The 22312-nt window shown below is 39.2% G+C and overlaps 1 protein-coding gene across 18 annotated transcripts in view; it reads right to left on the reverse strand.

Moving 5' to 3' along the window:
- The window catches only part of SIPA1L1 (signal induced proliferation associated 1 like 1), a 410818-nt gene that overhangs the window by 129157 nt on the left and 259349 nt on the right, over positions 1–22312 (reverse strand). For 15 of the 18 annotated variants that reach the window (XM_017961310.3, XM_021941336.2, XM_021941338.2 and 12 more), the window contains one exon: positions 18281–20080. In XM_017961310.3, coding sequence (XP_017816799.2) covers positions 18281–19778 — 1498 coding nt within the window. In that variant the 5' untranslated portion in view covers positions 19779–20080. Of the gene's footprint in view, positions 1–18280; positions 20081–20727; positions 21393–22312 lie in introns of those variants that run through there. The other 3 variants (XM_009211876.4, XM_009211870.3, XM_009211871.4) reach the window with 2 other exon arrangements.

Below are 22312 nucleotides of genomic sequence, written 5' to 3' on the forward strand. Positions count from 1 at the left end.
GTTTGTTTGTTTTTTGTGTTGCTTTGTTTTTTGAGACAGAGTCTCTCTCTGTCACCCAGGCTGGACTGCAGTGGTGCGATGGCTCACTGCAACCTCCGCCTCCCAGGTTCAAGCGATTCTTCTGCTTCAGCCTCCTGAGTAGCTGGGATTACAGGGATGTGCCACCATGTCTGGTTAACCTTTGTATTTTTAGTAGAGACAGGGTTTCACCATGTTGGTCAGGCTGGTCTCGAACTCCTGACCTTGTGATCTGCCTGCCTCGGCCTCCCAAAGTGCTGGCACTACAGACATGAGCCACCGCGCCTGGCCAGATTTTTTTAACTATAAAAAATGCATTTGGTTTGCAAATGGTCAATGACTATAAAGAATATGTTTAAAAGTTAATGTTATTTTTAATGTTAATACCAATTCAAACATTAGCCTAGGGGAAAAAAAACTACCATCTAAATGAAAGAAATTACAATGAAACATTTGTCTCTAAATGAATCTCCTTATATTTAAAACATCCTTTACACCTCCTTACCAGGCATATTGCAGCAAGATAAAAGGCTTTTGGAGGATTTAGGGGGAAGTCTCTAACAGGTAGCCAGAAATTCAGTTAAGGCAGAAGTCACCACTGCTAACAAGGACAGGGACCGTGCAGTGTCCCAAACACTCAGCAAAACCTACCTATTTGTTGACTAAATGTTTACATGAGTCCTAGAGATGGCTTCTGCTCATGCTTCTCTCAGACTAGACTTGAATGCAAATAGGAAGATGTCTCCTCTCATTGCCTTGATGCTCAGATTAACAGGCTCACCATACAGAGGAGGGACCTCCATTAGAGACTGGAAAAGGAATTGATGCAATAAAGCAAATTTTTTTGAGCACCTGATTTCAGGGCTCAGAATGAGGGTCTCACTGTCTGAAGATATAAAGAGGTATACATTTGGGAAATACGTGGCAAGCTTGATTATGTATGTCATCAACTTGTACTGAAACAACAGATCTAAAAGGCCCTTTGTTTCAAGAATGCCAAACAAAGAGCACAGAAACTCACTGGAATATGGAAATCAGCAAGCAAGGTAGTTGCTTTGATCTTTTTATATGGAAGGTGTTGGGGCACAGATAACAATACCCCAAAATAGGGTGCTTTTGCATGCTGGACATCTTTGAATTAAAGAAATTGAAAAGCCGTAGAAGATGTCTCAGAACCAAGGACCTTCTAATCTTCTCTAATTTCTCCCCTGAAAGCAAAGGGAGGGACCCTCTGGAATTTCCTTATCTGACTGAGGAAACTTCTTACCAAAAAAGTGAAATTATCTTAAAACTCCCTCCCTAGGAATCACATCAGATAACCAGGAAAGATTAACCACTTGAATTCATAAGCCAATTTTCTGTAGTGATGTTGTCTCACTATGTTGCTCAGGCTGGTCTTGAACTGCTGGGCTCAAGCAGTCCTCCCACCTTGACCTCCAAAAGCACTGGTATTAATAAGCCACTGCCCACTGGCCAGAATAATGTTTTAAAATGCATGGAATAAAAATACAAAGCAAACCAAGCATATTGAAACACAGCTGCAAAAATGTTAAAAGAGAGAACACTAATAGTCACCACACCACGCAGGCTTTTCATCTATTATGCTGAGGGCAGTTCCTGGAAATTACCTGGGACAGTTTATCTGCATATTAAAACCACCATTGTTCATGGTGAGGTTCTGCCCCTCACCTTCCTGTCACCTCCCCCTGGAACTCAGAGCAGCTTTGTTCCAGGACATTATCTATTCTTTGGGCTCATTCATTCCCCCTGAAAACCATTTACTACCCTCACAATTGCCTACATCCCCCAATTCCCTCTACACTACGAAGGGGGTGCTACTTAAGCTTCAAACATCTGGCCAATCTTTTGGTGTCACATCGTCTATGGCTCCTGTGTTTATGCATGTATATGACTGTATATACACGCATATATGTACATGAAGGTTTTTATTTGTTTTTAATTTTTTTGTTCTACCCGAAAAAAATAAATTTTTTTAACTTTTTATCTGGACTCCTTTTAAACTTAGAGAAAAGTTACAAATATATTACAGGTTATTTCCATATTGCTCACCCAGACTCCCCCAATGCTAACATCTTATATAACGACATACAGTACAATAATCATTGTCAAAACCAGGAAACTGAGCCTGCTTTGTTGGGACTGGCTGGGACCATGGAGAGACTCCCCAGTGCAGGGTAAGTGAGAGATCCCCAATGAGCCACATTTCCATTGTGGACCCACTCCTGTGATCCTAGCTATGGAAGAGCCCCATGACCCTTGCAGGCCCTGAAACAAATATAAGGAGATGCCTGGAAAACATGCCAGGGCACTGCTCAGGACGAAGCCCATGATTGGTCCAACACACCCTCCTGAGTCCTACGCAGCTACAGCAAGCATAATGACACCATTTTGACAGCCTAGCCCCAAAGAGACTGCACCCTGCCCTAGAGATCAATAGCACTTGCATCTCCATATTCCTGGAACCCCACTGACATCCCCTATGTGCAGCCACTGCCATAGCAAACTGCTACCACCAGGGCTGAAGCATGGGCCAACTGGCAGCAACCCCCCTTTCTCCAGCAGAGTAAGATCACCCATTTTCACATGCCCAGACTTCACGGCCTACAGGTGCCTTTGTTGTGGGTTGCCATCATCGGGGCTGAAGCACAGGGAAGGGAATGTTTTCCACCCATCTGCATGTGGCTGCTGCCACTGAAAGCAATCCTGCCCTCCCCAGGAGCACAGCCACAGAGCAGCCACTGCCATCCCCACCTGAGCAACCTTCTAGGGGTCTGGGGATAACTCAGTCCCTGCCCACCATAGCCAATGTTTCATGTGCCATCAAGGGGACGGAGGTCAAGCCCTCTCAGTCCACCATAGCCACGACCAACACCAGTGCACACCACTTAGAACTCAGAGGGTCATCCCACCACTGTTCCTGCTATCACCCCTATCATGCTTGCTTCCCAGGGCCCAGGACTCCAACAACTGTACAGCCCACTGCCAGCATTACTGGTATCTAAGCAAGTCACTTGTAGCCCCAGAATTAACCTGCCGGGACCTGCTAGCACAAGTGCTGGTGTTTGCTGCCCTGAGGCCCAGACACACAAAGACTCAGTCCAACACTGCTACCACTGGACTTGATGACTGGCCCACCTCCCAGTCACCAGCAAAAGTTCAGCAAGCCTCCATTAATGACTGTACCCTAAGTCAAGGAAATTACAGATACCACTTATGTTGCTGACAGACAAAGACATTATACTACATGCACCCAGAATCAAAGTCAAAATGCCCTACCCAACCAGCACTATAGATACATTTTCAGGAAAAAGTCCTTCCCCATGAAAGTAAACTCAAAAAACTGCAAGAAGCAGCTGTTATATCAGATGTGTACATAGCAATGTGAGGACATAGAAACCACAAAAAAACTAAGAAATATGACATCTTAAAAAGAATACAATATGTCTCCAGCAACAGATCCCAATCAAAAAGAAATATACAAAATCCTAGAAAAAGAATTCTAAATGTTAATTAATGAAGCTCTGTGAAATACAACCAAATACTGAAAAAGAACACAAATATATCAGATATGAATGAGAAATTTACCAAAGCGATAGAAATTATAGAAAGAAATATTGGAAGTGAAGAATTCATTGAATGAAATACAAAATACATTTGAAAGCATCAACAATAGACTAGATTAAGCAGAAAAAAGAATCTTAGTACTTGAAGACGGATCTTTTCAAGTAACAGTCAAAAATTGCAAAACAAAAAGAATAAAAAAAAGTGCAAAGCCTATGAGACATGAGACATTATAAAGCAACCAAATATTCAAATTTTCAGAGTCCCAGAAAGTGAAAAGAAAGTCAAAGGGTTAGAAAACATATTTAATGAAATAATAAGATAAAAACATTCTAAGTCTAGCAAGAGATGTAGATATCCAGATACAGGAAGCTTACAGATCCCCAAACAGAAGCAATAAAAAAGGGGCTTCTCCACGGCACATTTTGGTCAAACCATCAAAAGCCAAAGACAAAGAGAATTCCAAAAATAGCAAGAGAAAAGTGTGTAGTCACTTATAAAGGGACCCCCCATCAGACTAACAGTGGATTTCTAAGCAGAAAACTTATAAGCCAGTAGAGAATGGGAAAATACATTAGAAGTGCTGGGAAAAAAAGAGAAACAACAACAACAACAACAAAACCTGTCAGCCAAGGCTACTATACTAAGCAGTTATCCTTCATAAATGAAGGATAAAAAGTCTTTCCAAGACAAGCAAAAGCTGAGAGAATTCATCTTTTTTAGTATTAAATTCAGTGCTTAAAAAAAAAAAAATGCTTAAGTGAGTCCTAGCCCTGGAAGTGAAAAAATGGTAACCACCATCATGAAAACACCCAAAAATGTTACGATTCCAGAAAGCCACCAAACTTGGCCAGGTGCAGTGGCTCCCACCTATAATCCCAGCACTCTGGGACAGTGAGGCAGAAAGAATGCTTGAGCCTAGTAGTTTGAGACCAGCTTAGGCAACATAGTGAGACTTCATTCCTAGAAACAAATTTTTTTAAAAATTAGCTAAGGCCAGGTGCAGTTGTTCAAACCTATATAGTTCTAGCACTGTGAGAGGCCGGAGCAGGCAGATGGCTTGAGCTCAGGAGTTCAAGACCAGCCAGGGCAACATGGTGAAACCTCCTCTCTACCAAAAATGGAAAAGTGAGCCAGGCGTGGTGGTGTGTGCCTGTAGTCCCAGTTACTTAGGGGGCTGAGGCAGAAGAATCACTTGAGCCCAGGAGGCAGAGGTTGCAGTTAGCCGAGATCAGGCCTCTACACTCTAGTCTGATTGACAGAGCAAAACCTTATCTCAATATAAAGAATCTTGCTCCGTTCCCCAAGCTAGAGTGCAGTGGTGCAATCTTGGCTCACTGCAACCTCCACCTCCAGGGTTCAAGCGATTCTCCTGGCTCAGCCTCCTGAGTAGCTGAGATTACAGGTGCCCACCACCATGCCCGGCTAATTTTTTTGTAGTTTTAGTAGAGACGGGGTAGCACCAGCTTGGCCAGGCTGGTTTCTGACCACGTGATCCACCTGCCTCGGCCTCCCAAAGTGCTGGGATTACAGGCGTGGGCCACTGTGCCCGGCCATATTTCTTTTTAATTAGTCAGGCATGGTGGCATATACCTATAGTCCTAGATATTCAGGAGGCTGAGGTGGGAGGATCACTTAAAGTCCGGGAATTCAAGGCTGCAGTGGGCCATGATCGTACCACTGTACTCTGGCCTAAATAACAGAGTAAGCACCTGTCTCAAAAAAAAAAAAAAAAAAAAAAGAAAAAGAAAACCACCAAATCACAGTGGTAAACAATATGAGAAAGAAACCAATATACAAAATAACTAGATATCAATTAATAAAGTGACAGAAATATGTCCCCACCTATAAATAATAACCTTGAATGTAAACAGACTACATTTTCCACAGAAAAGATATAGATGGGCTGAATGGAAAAAAAAATATGTGACCCAACTATATAATGTCTACAAGAAACTCACCTTACCTCTAAAGAAACATACAGACTACAGTAATAGGATGAAAAAGGTAGTCCATGGAAATGGAAACCAAAAGTGAGCAGGAATAGGTACACTTAGATAAAACAGACTTCAAGTTAAACAAAGTAAGAGATAGTGAAGGCCATTATATAAGATAGATCAATTCAGCAAAAGGATATAACAATTCTAAACATATATGCACTTACCACCAGAGCACCCAGATATATAAACAAAACATTATTAGATTTAAAGAGAAAGACTCCAATACTATCATAGTTAGAGCAGTGGTCCCCAACCTTTTTGGCACCAGGAACAGGTTTCGTGGAAGACAATTTTTCCACAGACCTTGGGGACAGGGGACAGGCATTAGTTAGATTCTTATAAGGAGCGCACAACCTATATCCCTCGCATGCATAGTTCACAACAGGGTTCATCTGCGCTCCTATGAGAATTTAATGCTGCCGCTGTTCTGACTGGAGGCAGAGCTCAGGCGATAATGCTGGCTCACCTGCTGCTCACCTCCTGCTGTGCAGCCCAGTTCCTAACAGGCCACAGACCAGTGGTTGGGGACTCCTGAGTTAAGAGACTTCAACACCCTACTCTCATCCTTAGACAGATCATCCAGACAGAAAATTAATAAAGAAACACCGAATTTAAGCTACACATTAGACCAAATGGATGTAACAGACATTTACAGAATATTTCACTCAGCAGTTGCAGCATACACATTCTTTTCATCAGCACATAGAACATTCTCCAAGATGGACTATATATTAGGGCCCAAATAAGTCTCAAAAAAACTTTAAAACTTGAAATAATATCAAGTATCTCCTGAGACCACAATGAAATAAAACTAGAAACCAATAACAAGAGAAACTCTATAAACTGTAAAAATACATAGAAATTAAACAACATGTTCCTGAATGACCACTGGGTCAAAGAAGAAACTAAAGAGAAAATGAAGAGATTTCTTGAAGCAAATGAAAACCAAAATACAAAGTACAAAACCGATGGGATACAGCAAAAACATTGTTAAGTGAGAATTTTATAACAATAAGTGACTACAACAAAAACAGAGAAATATTTCAAATAAGCAATCTAATGGTGTACCTCAAGAAACTAGAAAAGCAAGAACAAACCAAACCCAAAATTAGAAGGAAAGAAATAACAGATCACAGAATTAAACAAAATAGAGACTAAAAACACAATAGAAAAAAATCTACAAAATACAAAGTTGGTTTTTTGAAAAGACAAATGCAATTGATAAACCACTTGGTAGGATAACCAAGAAAAAAAAAAAGAGAGAAGACCAAAATCAAATCAGAAATGAAAAAAGAGACATCATAACTGATAACTACAGAAACACAAAAGATCAGAGGCACTAACAAACTAAAAAACGTACAGGAAATGGATGAATTCCTGGACACATACAACCTATCATGATCAAATCCAGAAGACATAGAAAATCTGAACAGAACAATAACAAGTTATAAGATCATGCAGTAACAAAAAGTCTCCCAGTAAAGAAGAGCCCCAGAACCCAATGGCTTTGCTGTTGAATTCTATCAGACTTCTAAAGAACACAAATTCTCGTCAAAGTATTCCAAAAAACTGAAGAACATGGAACTCTCCCTAACTCATTCTATGAGGTCAGCATTACCCTGATACCAAAAGCAGACAAGGACACACACAAAAAAGAAAACTGCAGGTCAGTATCCCATATGAACATACATGCAAAAATGCTCAACAAAATATGAACAAACTGAATCCAACAGCACACTAAAGAAATAATACACCATAACCAAGTGGGATTTATATCAGAGATGCAAAGATGGTTCAAAATATGCAACTCAGTAAGTACGACACATCGCATCAACTAAATGGAGAAGAAAAACCATATGATTAGCCCAATAGACATAAAATGTTTGGTAAAATTTTGCATCCCTTCAAGATTAAAAACTCTCAACAAACTAGGCATAGAAGAAACAGACCTCAACATTATAAAGGCCATATATGACCAGCACATAGCTAAAATCATACACGGATTTCACTGAAAGCTGAAATCCTTTTCTCTAAGAACTGGAACAAGACAAGGATGTCTACTTTCACCACTCCAGTACGGTATTGGAAGTTCAAGCCAGAGCAATCAGGTAAAAAAAAGAAAGAAAAGGCATCTAAATCAGAAAAGTTGAAGTCAAATTGTCCCTCTGTGCTGATGATACAATCTTATATCTAGAAAAAACTTAAGTCTGCACCAAAAAAATATTAGATCTGGATCATTAAATTCAGTAAAGTTGCATGATACAAAATGAACATCAACACAAATTCAGTAGTGTTCTTTTACACCAATAACAAATTAGTTGAGAAAGAAATCAAGAAGGCAATCCCACCTACAACAGAAACAAAAACAAAACAAAATAAAACAAAAAAAAAAAAAAAAGAAAAAGAAAAAGAAAAGAAAAATACCTAGGAATAAATTAAACCAAAGTTGTAAAAGATCTCTGTAAGGAAAACTACGAAATGCTGTTGAACGAAATTGAAGAACACACAAACAAACATGTCCCATGCCTATGGAGCGGAAGAATTATTATCATTAAAATGATAACATTTTACAGATTCAGTGCAAATCCCCATTCAAAATACCAACGTCATTCTTTGCAGAAATAGAAAAAACATCCTAAAATTCACATGGAACCAAAAAAGAGGAGGCAGAACAGACAAAACAATCCACAGCAAAAAGAATGAAGCTGGAAACATCATACTACCTGACTTTAAAACATATTACAAGGCTATCGTAATCAAAACAGCGTGGCACTGGTCTAAAAACAGACACAAAGACCAATGGAACAGAATCCAGAATCCAAAAAAATTCATACATTTACAGCCAAATAATTTTTGACAAAGGTGTCAAGAACACACACTGGGGAAAGGACACCTTCTTCAATAAATGGTGCTGGGAAAATTCTACACTCCTCTCTCTCACTATATACAAAATCAACTCAAGATGGATTAAAGACATAATAAACATATGACCTGAAACTATAAAGCTACTAGAAGAAAGCAAAGGAGAAATGCTCCAGGACATTGGTTTAGGCAAAGACTTTATGGTTAAGACCTGAAAAGCACAGGCAATGAAAACAAGAATAGACATATGGGACTATACTAAAGTAAAAAACTTTTGTACAGCAGAAACAATCAACAGAGTGAAGAAACCATGAGTTTCACGGGGTAAAATATTTCCAAATTCTTCATCTGACAAGGATGAAGAGAGGGTGGTTAATGAGTACAAACATACAGTTAGACAATAAAAGTTCTAATGCTCAATAGCACATTAGAGTGACTATAGTTAGCAACAATCTACTGGTATATTTCAAAATAGCTGGAAGAGAGGCCTTGAAATGTCCCCAAAACATAGAAATGATACTCAAAGTGATGGATATCCTCCCTCGCAAATAAAACCAGGAAATTAACATTGGCGCAATACCATTAACTAAAGTTCTTATTCAAATTTTTCCAGTGTTTCCACTATGTGGAATCCCCCCAATCCCATTCAGAATCCCATGTTGCATTTTGTTGTTATGTCTTTTTAATCCCCTATAGATACTAAGAGTTCCTTAGTGTACCTGTCTTTCATGACCTTGACAGCTTTGAAGAGTATTTATCTCTCAATTTGGGTTTGTGTGGTAGTTTCAAGTGATTGGGCTGGGGTTGTGCCTCTTGGGCAAGAGGACTACAGAAATGATGTGCCCTTCTCAGTACATCCAGAGGTTCATATCAACCTTGATTCACTTAGGTAAGGCTGTGTCTGCCAGGTTTCTCCACCATTAAGTTACTATCTTTCCTCCTGTAGTTTACAAATGTCTTAAGGGAAATACCTGGAGGTCATGCAAATCCTGCTTCTCCTCCCATTTCTCCTTCAACAGTCATTCACTGATTTTAGTTTCCATCAGTTGTGTCCAGTAAAGTTTACAATAGTAAAAATCAGTCTCTGTGATGGCGTTTTTTGCCTATGGGGATCAATTGGTGGTTGGTAAATTTCCACAAAACCACCATGACCACACACAGACCTATCTGTAGTCTCATTTCTTGAGAAGAGAGGAAGAAGAACTGCAATGTATTATCCAGTGTCTGGAGTATAACACAAGGTCATATACACAGAGGGCTTCCTCTACCTTTTTCTTCCTGATGCTATGAATACAAGACACATTGGTTCCTCAACTCAATAAATTTTATACCTTGTTCAGCAACAAACATTCATTCATTTGTAAAACCTGACCTTCTATTCTGTGGCCCTTGCCTTCAAAGCATGCTTAGGCGGGCTGTGAATTAATGCAGCATAGAAATCATCATGCAAAACAAGAGGTGCTAGGGTGCGTCAGGTCAGTGGTGGGAGAGCATCTAAACCTTGCAGGAGAGGGGTTCAGAGGGCTGCATAACCCTGGAGGACAGGCAGGAGCCTGTCAGGTGGGCAAGAGAGGAAAGGAAGAGTAACCTATTCCAGTGCACACCCTGGGGCCGGGGAAGGAAACTCAGCTCCATGCAGGAGTGGAACAGGATAAAGACCTTCTAATTTGACACACATGTGGGTTTCTATCCTGCAGCCTGATCATTGCTCTCTCACTCCACAGGGACACCTTCCTATAGAAAGGTTACACTACTTCTCCTATGTAAGAAGAGATCAGCTGGGGAGCTGCAGGGGAACCCAAGCCTCTTACATTAAGCCACCTTAGCCTTTATTCATAAATGTGATAAAGATCACTGGACAACTAACAGCATGAAGAAGAAAAAACAAGAAAAGTAAGAAAAGTAAAATGTACAAACAGGAAGATACAAGTAATTCAAGAAAAAGAACTTAGAAAAAATTTTTAATTAATACCAATAGAGAAATGGGAGGGGAGGTTATATAAGAAAAAACTATTATGAAAGATAACTACAAGGTGGGCACAGTGGCTCACGCCTATAATCTCAGCACTTTGGGAGGCTGAGGTGGGAGGCTTGCTTGAGCCCAGGAGTTTGAGACCAGCCTGGGTGACATCGTGACACCACATCTCTACAAAAAGAAATCTAAAAAAATTAGCCAGGTGTGATGATGCACATTTGTGATCCCAGCTGTTGAGGAGGCTGAGGCGGGAGGATCACTTGAGCCCAGGAGTTTGAGGCTGCAGCGAGCCATAATCACGCCACTGCACTCCAGCCTGTGACAGTGGAAGACCCTGTCTAAAAACAAAAAACAAAAGAACGAGTTATTGAGGGATTAAAAATATGACAGCTAAAAATAAAATTCAGCAAAAGGACTAATAGAACATACAGAGCTACATAGCAACTGCTTGTCATCAGATGAAATAAATGAGTATAGAACAAAAATAAAAAGAAATTGAAATTACAAAAGAAAAAAAAAGGGAAGTCCAGGGGTTCACCATCCATCAAAACAGAGTTCCAACAGAGGAAACAAAGAAATTGTAGAAGACTTTTTTAAAAACCTCTGTTTAATAGCTTCCCATTCATCTTAATTGCACTAACTGGAGACTATAAATACCATGAAGGCAGAGGTGTATCTCCATTTGTTCTCCTCCAGGCACTGTATCTGGCACACAACAGATGCTAAATATTATTTGAATGACTGAACAAATGGATAGATGAGTGAATAAATGTGCAGTTATTTTAATTTTTAAAACTACTTTAAAAAAAATGAAGGGTACTCTTGACAACAGTAAATGGATAATGCATTTTTGTATGTAGGTGCAACACTCTGATTTCCCTTCTAGGAAGAACCTACAACCAGTTTGGTCACAAGAAATAGGATTAGCTAAAAGTCTCTGGATGCAGTGCCTTCAAATCTACTACAATTTTTGAGCTGGGCCACACTCTTCCTGGGCAGCCCCTAGTCAATAGCTGAGCATGCTGGGGTAACAGGACCTGCCTTTTACTCCCCAACAAGGAGTGATGCTCTAGTAATGCCTCTCTAATGCTCATTTTTGACCCTTTGTGTTGGCTGACACTTTGTCAGATCTGCATCATGGTCTGAGGCTCTCCCTGCCTAATCTTCCTTTGTCTCCTCTTTCCTTTGAGGAACTGAAGGCTTTCTCTGCAAAATTATCTTTCACAGACCTAAGTTACTCTCATCCAAGCCCCTAACCACTTGCAGTCCTGTACTGTCTCAGCATCTGCCTTTCAGATGACCCACATGTTTATTACATTATTAAATAAAGGACTATCTGGCAAAGACAAGAGGTTAGAGTTTGAGTAGGGTAGACTATAAAGGGACTAAGAAACCTAGACTTTGGGTAACAGGCATGAGGCCCTGAAGTTACATAAAGAATTGGGAATGGGACATGAGGAACAGAAGTTATCTGCAATTTGAGGGTAGACTAGAGATCGTAGGTTGAACACAATGAAGATGAAGGAGGCATCAAAGAAGCTTTAATTACAGAAGGAGAGCAATGATGAGGAGGGGAGAAAAATGGTGAACTCCAAATCTCTCTGCACGTGGGTTACAGAAGCCAATGAGATAGCCATCTGGGTAGAGGCAGATTAACAGCTGGTGAGAAATGCAGCTGGAACTAAGGAGAAAGCCTGGGGACAGAGGTATTTTATTTGGATATAAATGTATACTAATCATCTTTTTCCAAAAAGAATTGAGGTCATTAATGATACAGGATATATATATAAATCATGCTAATTAAACAGAATAGGAAAATAAAAGATGAAAGTGGAAGCAGATGTGTTAATAATCAAAATTGTATAGTTGAGCATCAAATTTGGTTCTGGGAGTTGAAGTAAAACAAGAGATAAGTGAAACAAAACACACACACAAAATACCTATCATCAGAAAGGCAGGCATTTGGTAGCTACCGGTTTCAACTTCTGGCATCAAATTCTAAAATAAATTTTTCACGTGAACTTTCTATAGGGGCTGATGAATGACATAATGAAAACGTCTTCATCACCAGCTTTACTGCAAAACAAACTCTGTTTTTATATGACTGGCTCTTAAAAAGATGACCTTTAATAAAGTCAAGTGTTTGAACTAGTGTGGTCTTTGATGGTCTATCTTGATTTTAAAATAAAACACATGTAGGAGCAGTTGAAGCCCACGCCCTTTTAAGCAGCTTCCACAAACCTCTGGCTTGAGAGGCTCAGGCACTGTGAAAGCCTTCCAGATCAGGGTGCAGCTGAGCCACACTGGGACTTCGAGATCACAGTAAAGAAAAGAGAGGACCTCTGCTTTCCAAGGAGCAAACACACAAAACCACAATACCTACTAGCTTCCTTGCTACTGGAAGCCCTGAGCAGATAAAAGGACAGCAGCAAAACACACTCCTAGCTTAGCTTCTCAGGAAGGCATTTAGTGCCTCAAATCTCCCTGTGAGGGAATACATAGAGAGTTACCTTCAAATTAATTACATAGATTATATATAAAGTGTATAAAAATGAAACTACATTGAAAAATACTTTAATAAAAAATGAAAGGCAAGAGCATTAAAACAATTTATTATATATGCATAAAAACTTTCACCATTCAATTCATTTTGGCAGAAAATAACTGCTCAATTCAACAGCGTAGAACACAACATGGTTCAGGAGAGCAGACTTATTGACCTTGGAGTCTATCATTTATCCGAAATCTAAAACTGTCCACATCAAAAAACTAGATGTAGAATAATTATGCTTAAAGAACACTGAATTGTAAAGCGTTCCATGGTACTTTTCTCAAGCCTAAAATTTACACAGCAGAAGGATTTTTTAAAAAGCAAAAAAACCTGAATAAACAAAATAAGCACACATTTTTAGAAATATACTTAATCATATTCCCTGATGTTCTCTATGCACTAAAAAATAATCCACTAAAATTTATAACAGCTATTTAATGATGCTTATTTGACAGACTGGAACTTGAAGAACAGCTCTTGATAGCAAAATTGAGAGTATATGAGAGTGCTAAAGCTGTAACTTTAGTACAAATCAAGTTAAGTGTAGTATTCTAAAGAAACTATGTTAAAGATGGCTGATGACAAGAGAGTGAGAGGTAAAGATAGAAAACAGCAACTGAAATGTACTTTGTCTCCTCAATTACTGTTCAACCTGATTTATATGTGTTTTGGAATGGAGGAGGAGGAGGAAGGTGAACAGTAAGAACAATCAAATCTGGTGGCTTACAGTTATCCAAAGAATATTTAGGTGCATAAGCATTAGTTTCCCCTCTTTAAGGAATGGGAAAATATTCTCAGATGCGCTTCAGACCAGATACTGTGTTTCTCCTGGGCATTGTGCAGTAGAGGGAGGCCCTTCCCTATCACAGCATCTTCAGAAACTTGAGTTTGAGACTAACACTCCAGCTACCATGCAGATAAGCCTATCAACACTGTTGATCAGTGGAGGAACAAATGCCACTGCCAAGAGCCCATGGGCTCCTCTGTCTTCATTAATGCATTCCTCTGTATAGGATTCAAGGAGAACATATTTCATAGACAATTATACACTCAGTGCAAAATTGAAGAAGTCTTGTGGGGCCACAGAAACCAAGGTAAGTAATGGCTTGAAAAAGTCTCCTCCTCCAACAAGCTATGCAGGATATAGGCAACATTATAATTATTCTATAACTTAGTATTTTCCACTTATAAATTTCCTTAGTACTCTGATCATGGTGACTAAATAAAAACACAAGGCAGGGCGCGGTGGCTCATGCTTGTAATCCCAGCACTTTGGGAGGCCAAGGCAGGCAGACCACTTAAGGCCAGGAGTTCGAGACCAGCCTGGCCAACATGGTGAAACCCCATATCTACTAAAAATACAAAAATTAGCTGGGCACAGTGCTGCACACCTGTAATCCCAGCTACTTGGGAGGCTGAGGCATGAGAATTGCTTGAATCCAGGAGGCAAAGATTGCAGTGAGCCGAGATCATGCCACTGCACTCCAGCCTAGGTGACAGAGCGAGACTCTGTCTCAAAAAATAACAATGAAATAAGTAAATAAATAAAAATAAATAAAAACAGAAAACATACACACACTCAAAGGAAGATAAGTAATTCAGGTTAATCTGAATGCAGCTCTACTGCCTAGTCTGTGCCTCCCTAAGGAGGATGTGGCTGTATCACTTGGACTTCCATCACCAGGACAGATTCACCTTGGGGTCCAATGGGCATTAAGTGAGGAACTCTAAATAAAGTACAAAGAAGTAATGCAATGAATGTTAGCTATATTATTACCGTCATTTAATCTTGGGTCTCAATATAAACATACACTCACTAGCAAAATGGCAAAGAGAAGTGGGCATGAGAAAGGACTGGAAAGAAAAGCATCGATGGCATGTTGCTTATTTTACTAAGTACAAACAATGGGATTCCTCTATTGATCCAGCATCTTTCCAGCAATCGACCTGGCTTATATGTTGGAGTAAAATATCCTCTAAAGTCTAAATTTGTAAAATAATGTTTATAAAAACAATATAATAATAGAAAGTGATTATAGCTTCATCAGCCAAATATGATTAATTTTTACATATAATATCAGCTGTATAGCATACTTTAGTAAAGTACTCCCACTCCACTCCCGCCCCTGCCTGAGACTTAGCCACAGTGAAGTCAGGAATGCATTAGGCAGCCAAATGGAAACTACCTGATAAGAGGCTGAGTGACAGCCAGCTCAGCAGGGCCACACCCTGGTGCTAGAGGATAAATTACATCTGACACTGATGTACTCCTTCAACAAGAAGACTTGCTTTAAGGTTCTGATTAGGAAAAATGAGTTAGTCTGCTAATTTCAGTGAATCAAAGTTGCCTATTATAAGACAGAGTTGTTTGTTTAGATATGTTTTATACTATATAAAAGTATAAATAACAATTTTTAAAATGTACAGTTTATACTTTACAGAGCTTAATTTCTGCTCCAAATTTTGTTATCCAGAGCCATTACTAGTGGTATATTATCATATTGTAACAAATTGCCTGTCTGACTTGAAAATTCTAAGTTGTGTGGCCCAAGAAAACTTCTTACAGTAGGCACTCTGTGTAACTGACTTCCATTGGACAACTTCCTGGATTAACCACTGCTCATCATTCCCCTGCAAACCATGCTGATGAATACCCAGTTGGCACCAGCAGTCTAGTGGGTGAACCCTAGTGCCATACATACTTTCTGCTCCCACCAGCTGGACCTCATGCTGACAAAGAGCGGGCTGTTTATACCATTTGACTTGTTATTTTAATTCTGAAATTTAATTATGAAAGCTGATGAAATATGAGTACAAAAGATAAACGTTGTTCCTACTAAAAACTAAGGCTTTACTACAGACTTAATAAAGGCAAGTCATTAAAAAGAAAGCTGTTGGATTAAATGTGGGCAGGACAGCTACGATAAAATGAGAAAAAAGTTATGAAATCTAAGATTTTGTACTCAGATTGTGTTGTTAGTCTCTATGTTTTTATTCTTATGGTTTAGCCTATTAACATAATGAAGAATTTAAAAGAGTAGAATCATTGTCAGAGAAAAGCCTTTGGCCTCACAAGAGTTTGGCAAACATATTCTTACATGTTTTAATGATAATAAAACAGCTTAAATGTATACTTTTTAAAAATTCCCTGCTTGAGTTGATATTTTCAATTCACTAGTTCCAATTATGCTGGGTAAGAGGGTATTTTCCATGCTTCAAATTAGTAACTACTGGATTAGTGACTATTAGATTTATGAGGTTATTATGAACAGGATTAATCTGGAATGTAAGCATTCACATTTTTATTGCAGACTTTTGAAAGATAAAATACTTTAAGATTCTCCATCTCTTTAACCTAGCAGAGATCAGAGAACAGTGATTAAGAACATGACTGTTCAGACAGCCTGGCTCCAACATTTACTAGCTCCATGAGAGCCTATCACTTAAGCCTCAGTTTTCTCAACTGGAAAACAAGGTTAACAATAGTACCTACCCTCCTGGGCGTTAAGAAATTGAAATGAGAAAATGTGGCATAGCAAATGCCTAGTACAGTGCCTGGTACACAATAAGTACCCAAAATGTTCATTATTATAATAATGTTATTATAGTGCCTAATAGGAAAAAAGTACCCATAAATACATAAATTAGATTATAACTAATATGTTTCAGTGTCAGTTTTGGGTGGAGGCCATTTTGCCTCCACCTATTGACAGCTCAGAAACACCTGCAGAAAATTTGCGCAGGTACAGTAAAGCAGGGGTTCTCAGCTAGGGGTTAGTTTACCTCCTAAGAGACATTTGGCAATGCCTGAAGACATTTTAGGCTGTCACAACTAGAGGGAGGAGGAAAACCTACTGGCATTGATAGTGTGGAAACCAGGGATGCTGCTAAGCATCCTACATCCTACAATGCACAGGACAGCCCCCGTCTCCACCCCACCCCAACAAAGAATCATCTCACCCCCAAATGCCAAGTTGGCAAGAATGAGAAACATTGGACCTTAAAGGACAGTGTAAGAGAGATGTAATTTCTAAAATATAAACTTCAGAAAATTATTCTGAGAAGATAAATGTTTAAAAATGACATCGGGGTATGCAAAACAATATTGATTCCAAGACCCACACCATAGATATGTAGGAATTTAGTCACGAGACAAGATTTTTTCCGTCAATAAAGCCTTCTGGAATGGGATCTATCATGTAACATTAAGATATGTTTTACTCTAAAGCAATTGTTATAAAGCTATGAGTACTAGATTTGAAACTAAACTTCACTCAGAGGAATAAATTTAAATACCATTCAAAACCCCAAAACAGTGGAAATCAAAACACTGCGGGAGTAGTTTGCAGACTGGGAGCCTCTCGCCACAAGCCTCTTCACTTGGCTGCAGAGATGACTGATCTAGCTAATGGAACACAGAGGTACGTCCTTCGTGGATGGTCATCCCGTTTCCTCATTTGCCTCTCTGGATAACTTAAACTCATTCCTTAATTAATGCTGCTCAAAAAGCTTGTAAGAGTTCACTTATACTACTCACTTTTCAGTAAATCACAATGGTCTTTCTTAAAAGTATGAGATAAAACTGTGTATAAAGTGTAATCTCAACTATATATATAATTTTTTTTTCTTTTTTTCTTTTTTTACTCTCTCACTCAAAGAAAAGATTAGAAAGGAAGTGGCCCTTCTGTTAAAGTACTTCTCTCGTCAGTGCCTTTTCTACTCAAAGACCTAGATTTGATTCTTGGCACTGAGATCTATTGGCTCTGTGACTTCTGTCAAATAATGTAATTTGTTTTCACAATATTTCCTGTAAATGGACAGGAATATGTTATAATTCCCGCCTACTGATGACAACATTGAAGCAGCAAAGACATGGTTCCTGTACTTACTGCGAAAGTGTTAAAAAATGAAAGTAGCATTAAAACTGTTTTTGCAATCCTTAAAAAATAGCTATATTTTAAATATTTTCAACTTGGTACATTTATCCCTAAAGGTGACACAGCAAATCTACTATATAACAAAGACTAAAATTTCAACCGCTAAGTCAAAGGGGCTTTTTATTTGTAAAAGTACTATTTAATATACAAGACATTTGTATATCTGAAAGGGGAAAGTAACTCAAAAAAAGCAAGAAGAAATAAATTGAGCAAATGGCTATCGAGCTATTTTACCATCAAGAAAGATAACGAAGACATGCAAATCTTATGCCACATTGCTAATAAATATCTTAATATACAATACTTCAGAAAGTACGGCAAAAGAAAATGTAAGAAATAAAGGATCTCTACTTACCCTTCTGGTAGAAAAATTTTCTATAATAGTATGCACCCAGATCTACGTGTTCCACGATGTATCTTTTCACTCTATCTAGGTGCAACACCAAGTTCTCCTTGGGCACTTCAAGTACTGCCACTCCTGCATTTGTGCAATGGGAACTAAGGGTAGACTCAAAGGAGGCACTTTCACATCCACTAAAGGAGCCAGAATTTGATTTTGAAAGGCTGATTTTCCTCTCCCCTTCTCCACCTATCTCATTCCGAAAATATGGACAGCTCATTACAAGCTCATTGCTTTTATCATCTCCCTGGTCCATGCTGAGGCTTCCTTTGGAATTCAGGTCCTCTGTGCTGCCCATTGGGGAGCTAAAACTGGCTGAATGAGACAGAGGTCCAGAGACCAAGGATGCCACGGCAGCTGCGGAAGCTCCAGTGGTGGTGTTTCTCCTCTTAATAACATTGTGCCTGTTCATAATTGCCTCATTCAAATCAAATAATATACTCTGGACATCATAATGGGCAAAGCACTTTGGACATGTCCAGGGCCTGACAGAGTCTTCTGATCGGTTATCTTCAAGATCTGATGACTTCCCAAGTTCTTCACCTTTGGCATTGCGCAATTTACGAAAAATAGATGAGTCTCCAGTTTCAGATTTTGAACGTCGCTTGAGTGGTTTTTCCCTTTCCTTAAAAAGCCTGAGGTTCTCTCTCTGTGAGATAGGCCCGTCTATAACATCCAAAGAGAAACCAGAACCCTTGCTACCACCAGTAATGAGAAAGTCACTGAGCTTGGTTGGAGTTGGACCTCTATCAGATTTGTCATCTTTGTAGCCCTTTAACAAATCAAAAAAGCTTTCTCCAGACGTTCCCTGTTTATCAATTGAAGATGTGCTACCATATTCCCTGTGCAGTGATGGTCCAGTCTTGTATGTAGGTGAGATACATTCATCAAAGCTATCCACATCAAGTTCACTTATGGTGATATCACTGTTGCTTCGCTGCCGTATTCTGCGAAGAGCTTTTCTGGGGGAGCTGGGGTAGGCTTCAGGCATGAGAAATCTGGAGTCCATGTTCTCCGACGGTCTTGTCTTGTTTTTCAGCGTGTTCTGTATGCTTTTCAGCATGGCTGAGTCATTGGAATTGAGGCTAACAGAACTTCCCTGACTCACAGGACTGCTTTTGGAGGACAGGCTATCAAGGCAACTTGAGGTTTCTATTTCCTGGCTTGAACGGCTAGATTCTTTTATGTTTTCCTTTCTTGGGGGCCAATCTGCAATCCTTGCTCTTACCCCCATCTTTGGGACTCCAGGGGTTGAGGTTATATGGTGAGAACCTTCACTTCGTGGGGGTCCTACAGGAGCCATAACTGATGATCCTAAGCTGCCATTTTGGGACCGGAAGCGCCGCATGTAGAAATCATCAGTGTGGACTTTGGGGGTGCCGTCTGTGCCAACAACAGAGGCCCTGTCAGTGGCAAGGGGCCTTTCTGTCTGTGACCGTTTCAAGCTGGTCATGATGTAAAAGCAAGTAGACTTAAATCCCTGCAGCAAGGACCATCATATCTGTGTTTTAAATGTGCACTTCCCTTTTGGAGAATGGCTTCCAGAAAATACAACAGTTGCATGAGATCTTAATCTTTTTCATTTAAAAGATTAAATGATGCTTTCTTTGTAAAGCACTGAAAATTTGGAACTCCTAAACGTTATAATCCACAACAGTTTCTTTGCTTCACTTTAACAGAGGGCTTTCTTTCAGAAAAAACTGAATGGAACTTGTATTACTGAGACTCTGTGGTTGCCATAATCCCATGCTTTCTCTAAAACAGAAAAGGATAATTTGAATTAGCAGATAAATACATCTAAAAACAAACATGCAATTGTCAAAACCAGATACATAAAAATAAAAGACTCAATAATGGATTGGGATTCACAGTTCCAAAATCCGTATTTTCAGTAAAGCATGTTTGAAAGAAAGGAAGAAAGTAAAATTCATTTGATAAAATCCATAATTTATATTCTAAAAAAAAAGACCACTAAGACTTCATCTTAATTGAACTGTTTCATAAAATGGGGGGTAGGGGGAGGGGTACATCTTGTTCTGGGTATCATGGCTCCTGCCCAAAGTAGAGACTTTTGCTCCAATGACCTCTAAAAATGTAGAACATCATGAGCTAGTGTGATAACCAGAAGTTTGAGATGTAACCAAGTGAATAAGATAATTAGAGCAACACAGTTTTTTGACAAAAGTAAAAACTGAAAAATGACTTTACTGAATATGCTGCAACAATCACTTTTTAAGTCCTCTATTCCAAAATTAATACATGTTTTTTGTTTCCTTACAAAGGCTTAACATAGTTGGCAAAAACAAATACAGCAGAAAAAAAATAAATAAATAAAAAGGGTTTTCCCGGAGCCATTATATCTATTAGCACTCTTCTGTATTTTCCTCTACTTTATTACTTACCGAGACGAGGATATTGCAGAATGAATCCAGCATTCACCACCACCTCTTCCCAAGCTCTCCTTAGTTTCTTGTACTCTTAAAAGCTAGAAGTATCTCACTAATGAACAAAATGCCTGCATTTCCTTATGCAGTACAACCTACTCCACCCCATCAGTGCTAATTTATGAAGACGGCAGAAACAAAACACAGCTCTGGGTGGCCCTCTCCATATCCCCAACAGATTACAGAGAACTGTTAGTATCCTTCCAGGTGACGGGCATGGAAATGAACTTCCTCATGAGCACGTCAGGCAGGAGGCAGGAGACACAGATTCTGAGTACAAAATTCTGCATGGTTGCGTACATTCTGAAAAGAAAGGCAGAGGCTCCTTTTCCAAGACTCCACAAATTACACAAGAGGTGGCCTTTAAATTCTTGCCAAATACATGTTTGGAAAGATGCTGCTGAACCAGCACTGAGCTGACAGGGCGGCATTGTCTACAAATCACAGCTCTGACACCCGAGGACGACCCGCACTTGCTGCACTCTCCACTCAATGGTAACAAGCACTTACTTCCACGATAATTAAGCATCTCCCTAGTCGGCTTCCTGCCTCCAAGGCAGGCGCTTTCATTTCTCTTGCAGCACACAGCATCATTTTAGAAGACTCACTGCTATTTAAAGGCTGGAACACGTAGGGGTGTTTCAAAAAAAAAAAAAAAAAAAAAAAAAGCATGCTGCCTGCAGAATGCAGGGCCAGGCAAGCTCTGGCTGGGCTCGTGCTGGCTGGGTCTGTGGAGCCATTCAGATAAATGCCAATTGTTTTCACTAGCACTCCTCTTCCCCGTCTTTTGTAAAAGGGATAATAGTTTTGCACTGCTACCTAATTAAACCTGGCTTTTGAGCTTTCTAGATACTTCTACTGTCAGATTGCTATTATTCCCTTTACATTCCAGAACTTTACATGTTCCTCTTTCAATGATAACCCTTCAAGTGACAAAACATGCTAACTGTTGCTTCCGAGGATATCAAAGGACAGCATGTATGGCCACGGCAAAGGTTTAAGAAGTGATTCTCATAAAATGGAAGGAAAATGGATCAACTGAACCAAAATGCAAACACCTGTTCATCTTCCAAAAAGCTGATTATTTCAATGAATACTCTATATGGCATAAATAATAATTCTAAGTAGATTCTTATAAAAATTAGATGCTTTCAACATTTCTCACAACCTCACAGAAATCCAAATAAATCATCTTTCATTCCCAAAACATTCATTCTCTAAAAGGACAACACACCAATCCCACCACGATAAAAACTCTTGCCACATTTCATTTGCCTTAGAAAATACTTTACTGCAGAACTGTCTTTCTTAGTAGATGTGAAGTAATTTCCATTATAGGAGGAAACTAAAAGCTGGCAGTAAAATACAAGAAATAAAACTGACTTGGAAATGCTCAGTCTCCACCATCAGTATTTCTCTTCCAAACCATCTCATATACTTCCAATATTTTTAATGAGTTTATAAAATCTTATTTTTAAATATAAAAATTTCTTACCAATTCAAAAGAAATTTCAAGACTCCCATTACATTATATAACAACGAC

The sequence above is a fragment of the Papio anubis genome, chromosome 7, assembly GCF_008728515.1.
Source record: "Papio anubis isolate 15944 chromosome 7, Panubis1.0, whole genome shotgun sequence".
Classification (NCBI taxonomy): Eukaryota; Metazoa; Chordata; class Mammalia; order Primates; family Cercopithecidae; genus Papio; species Papio anubis.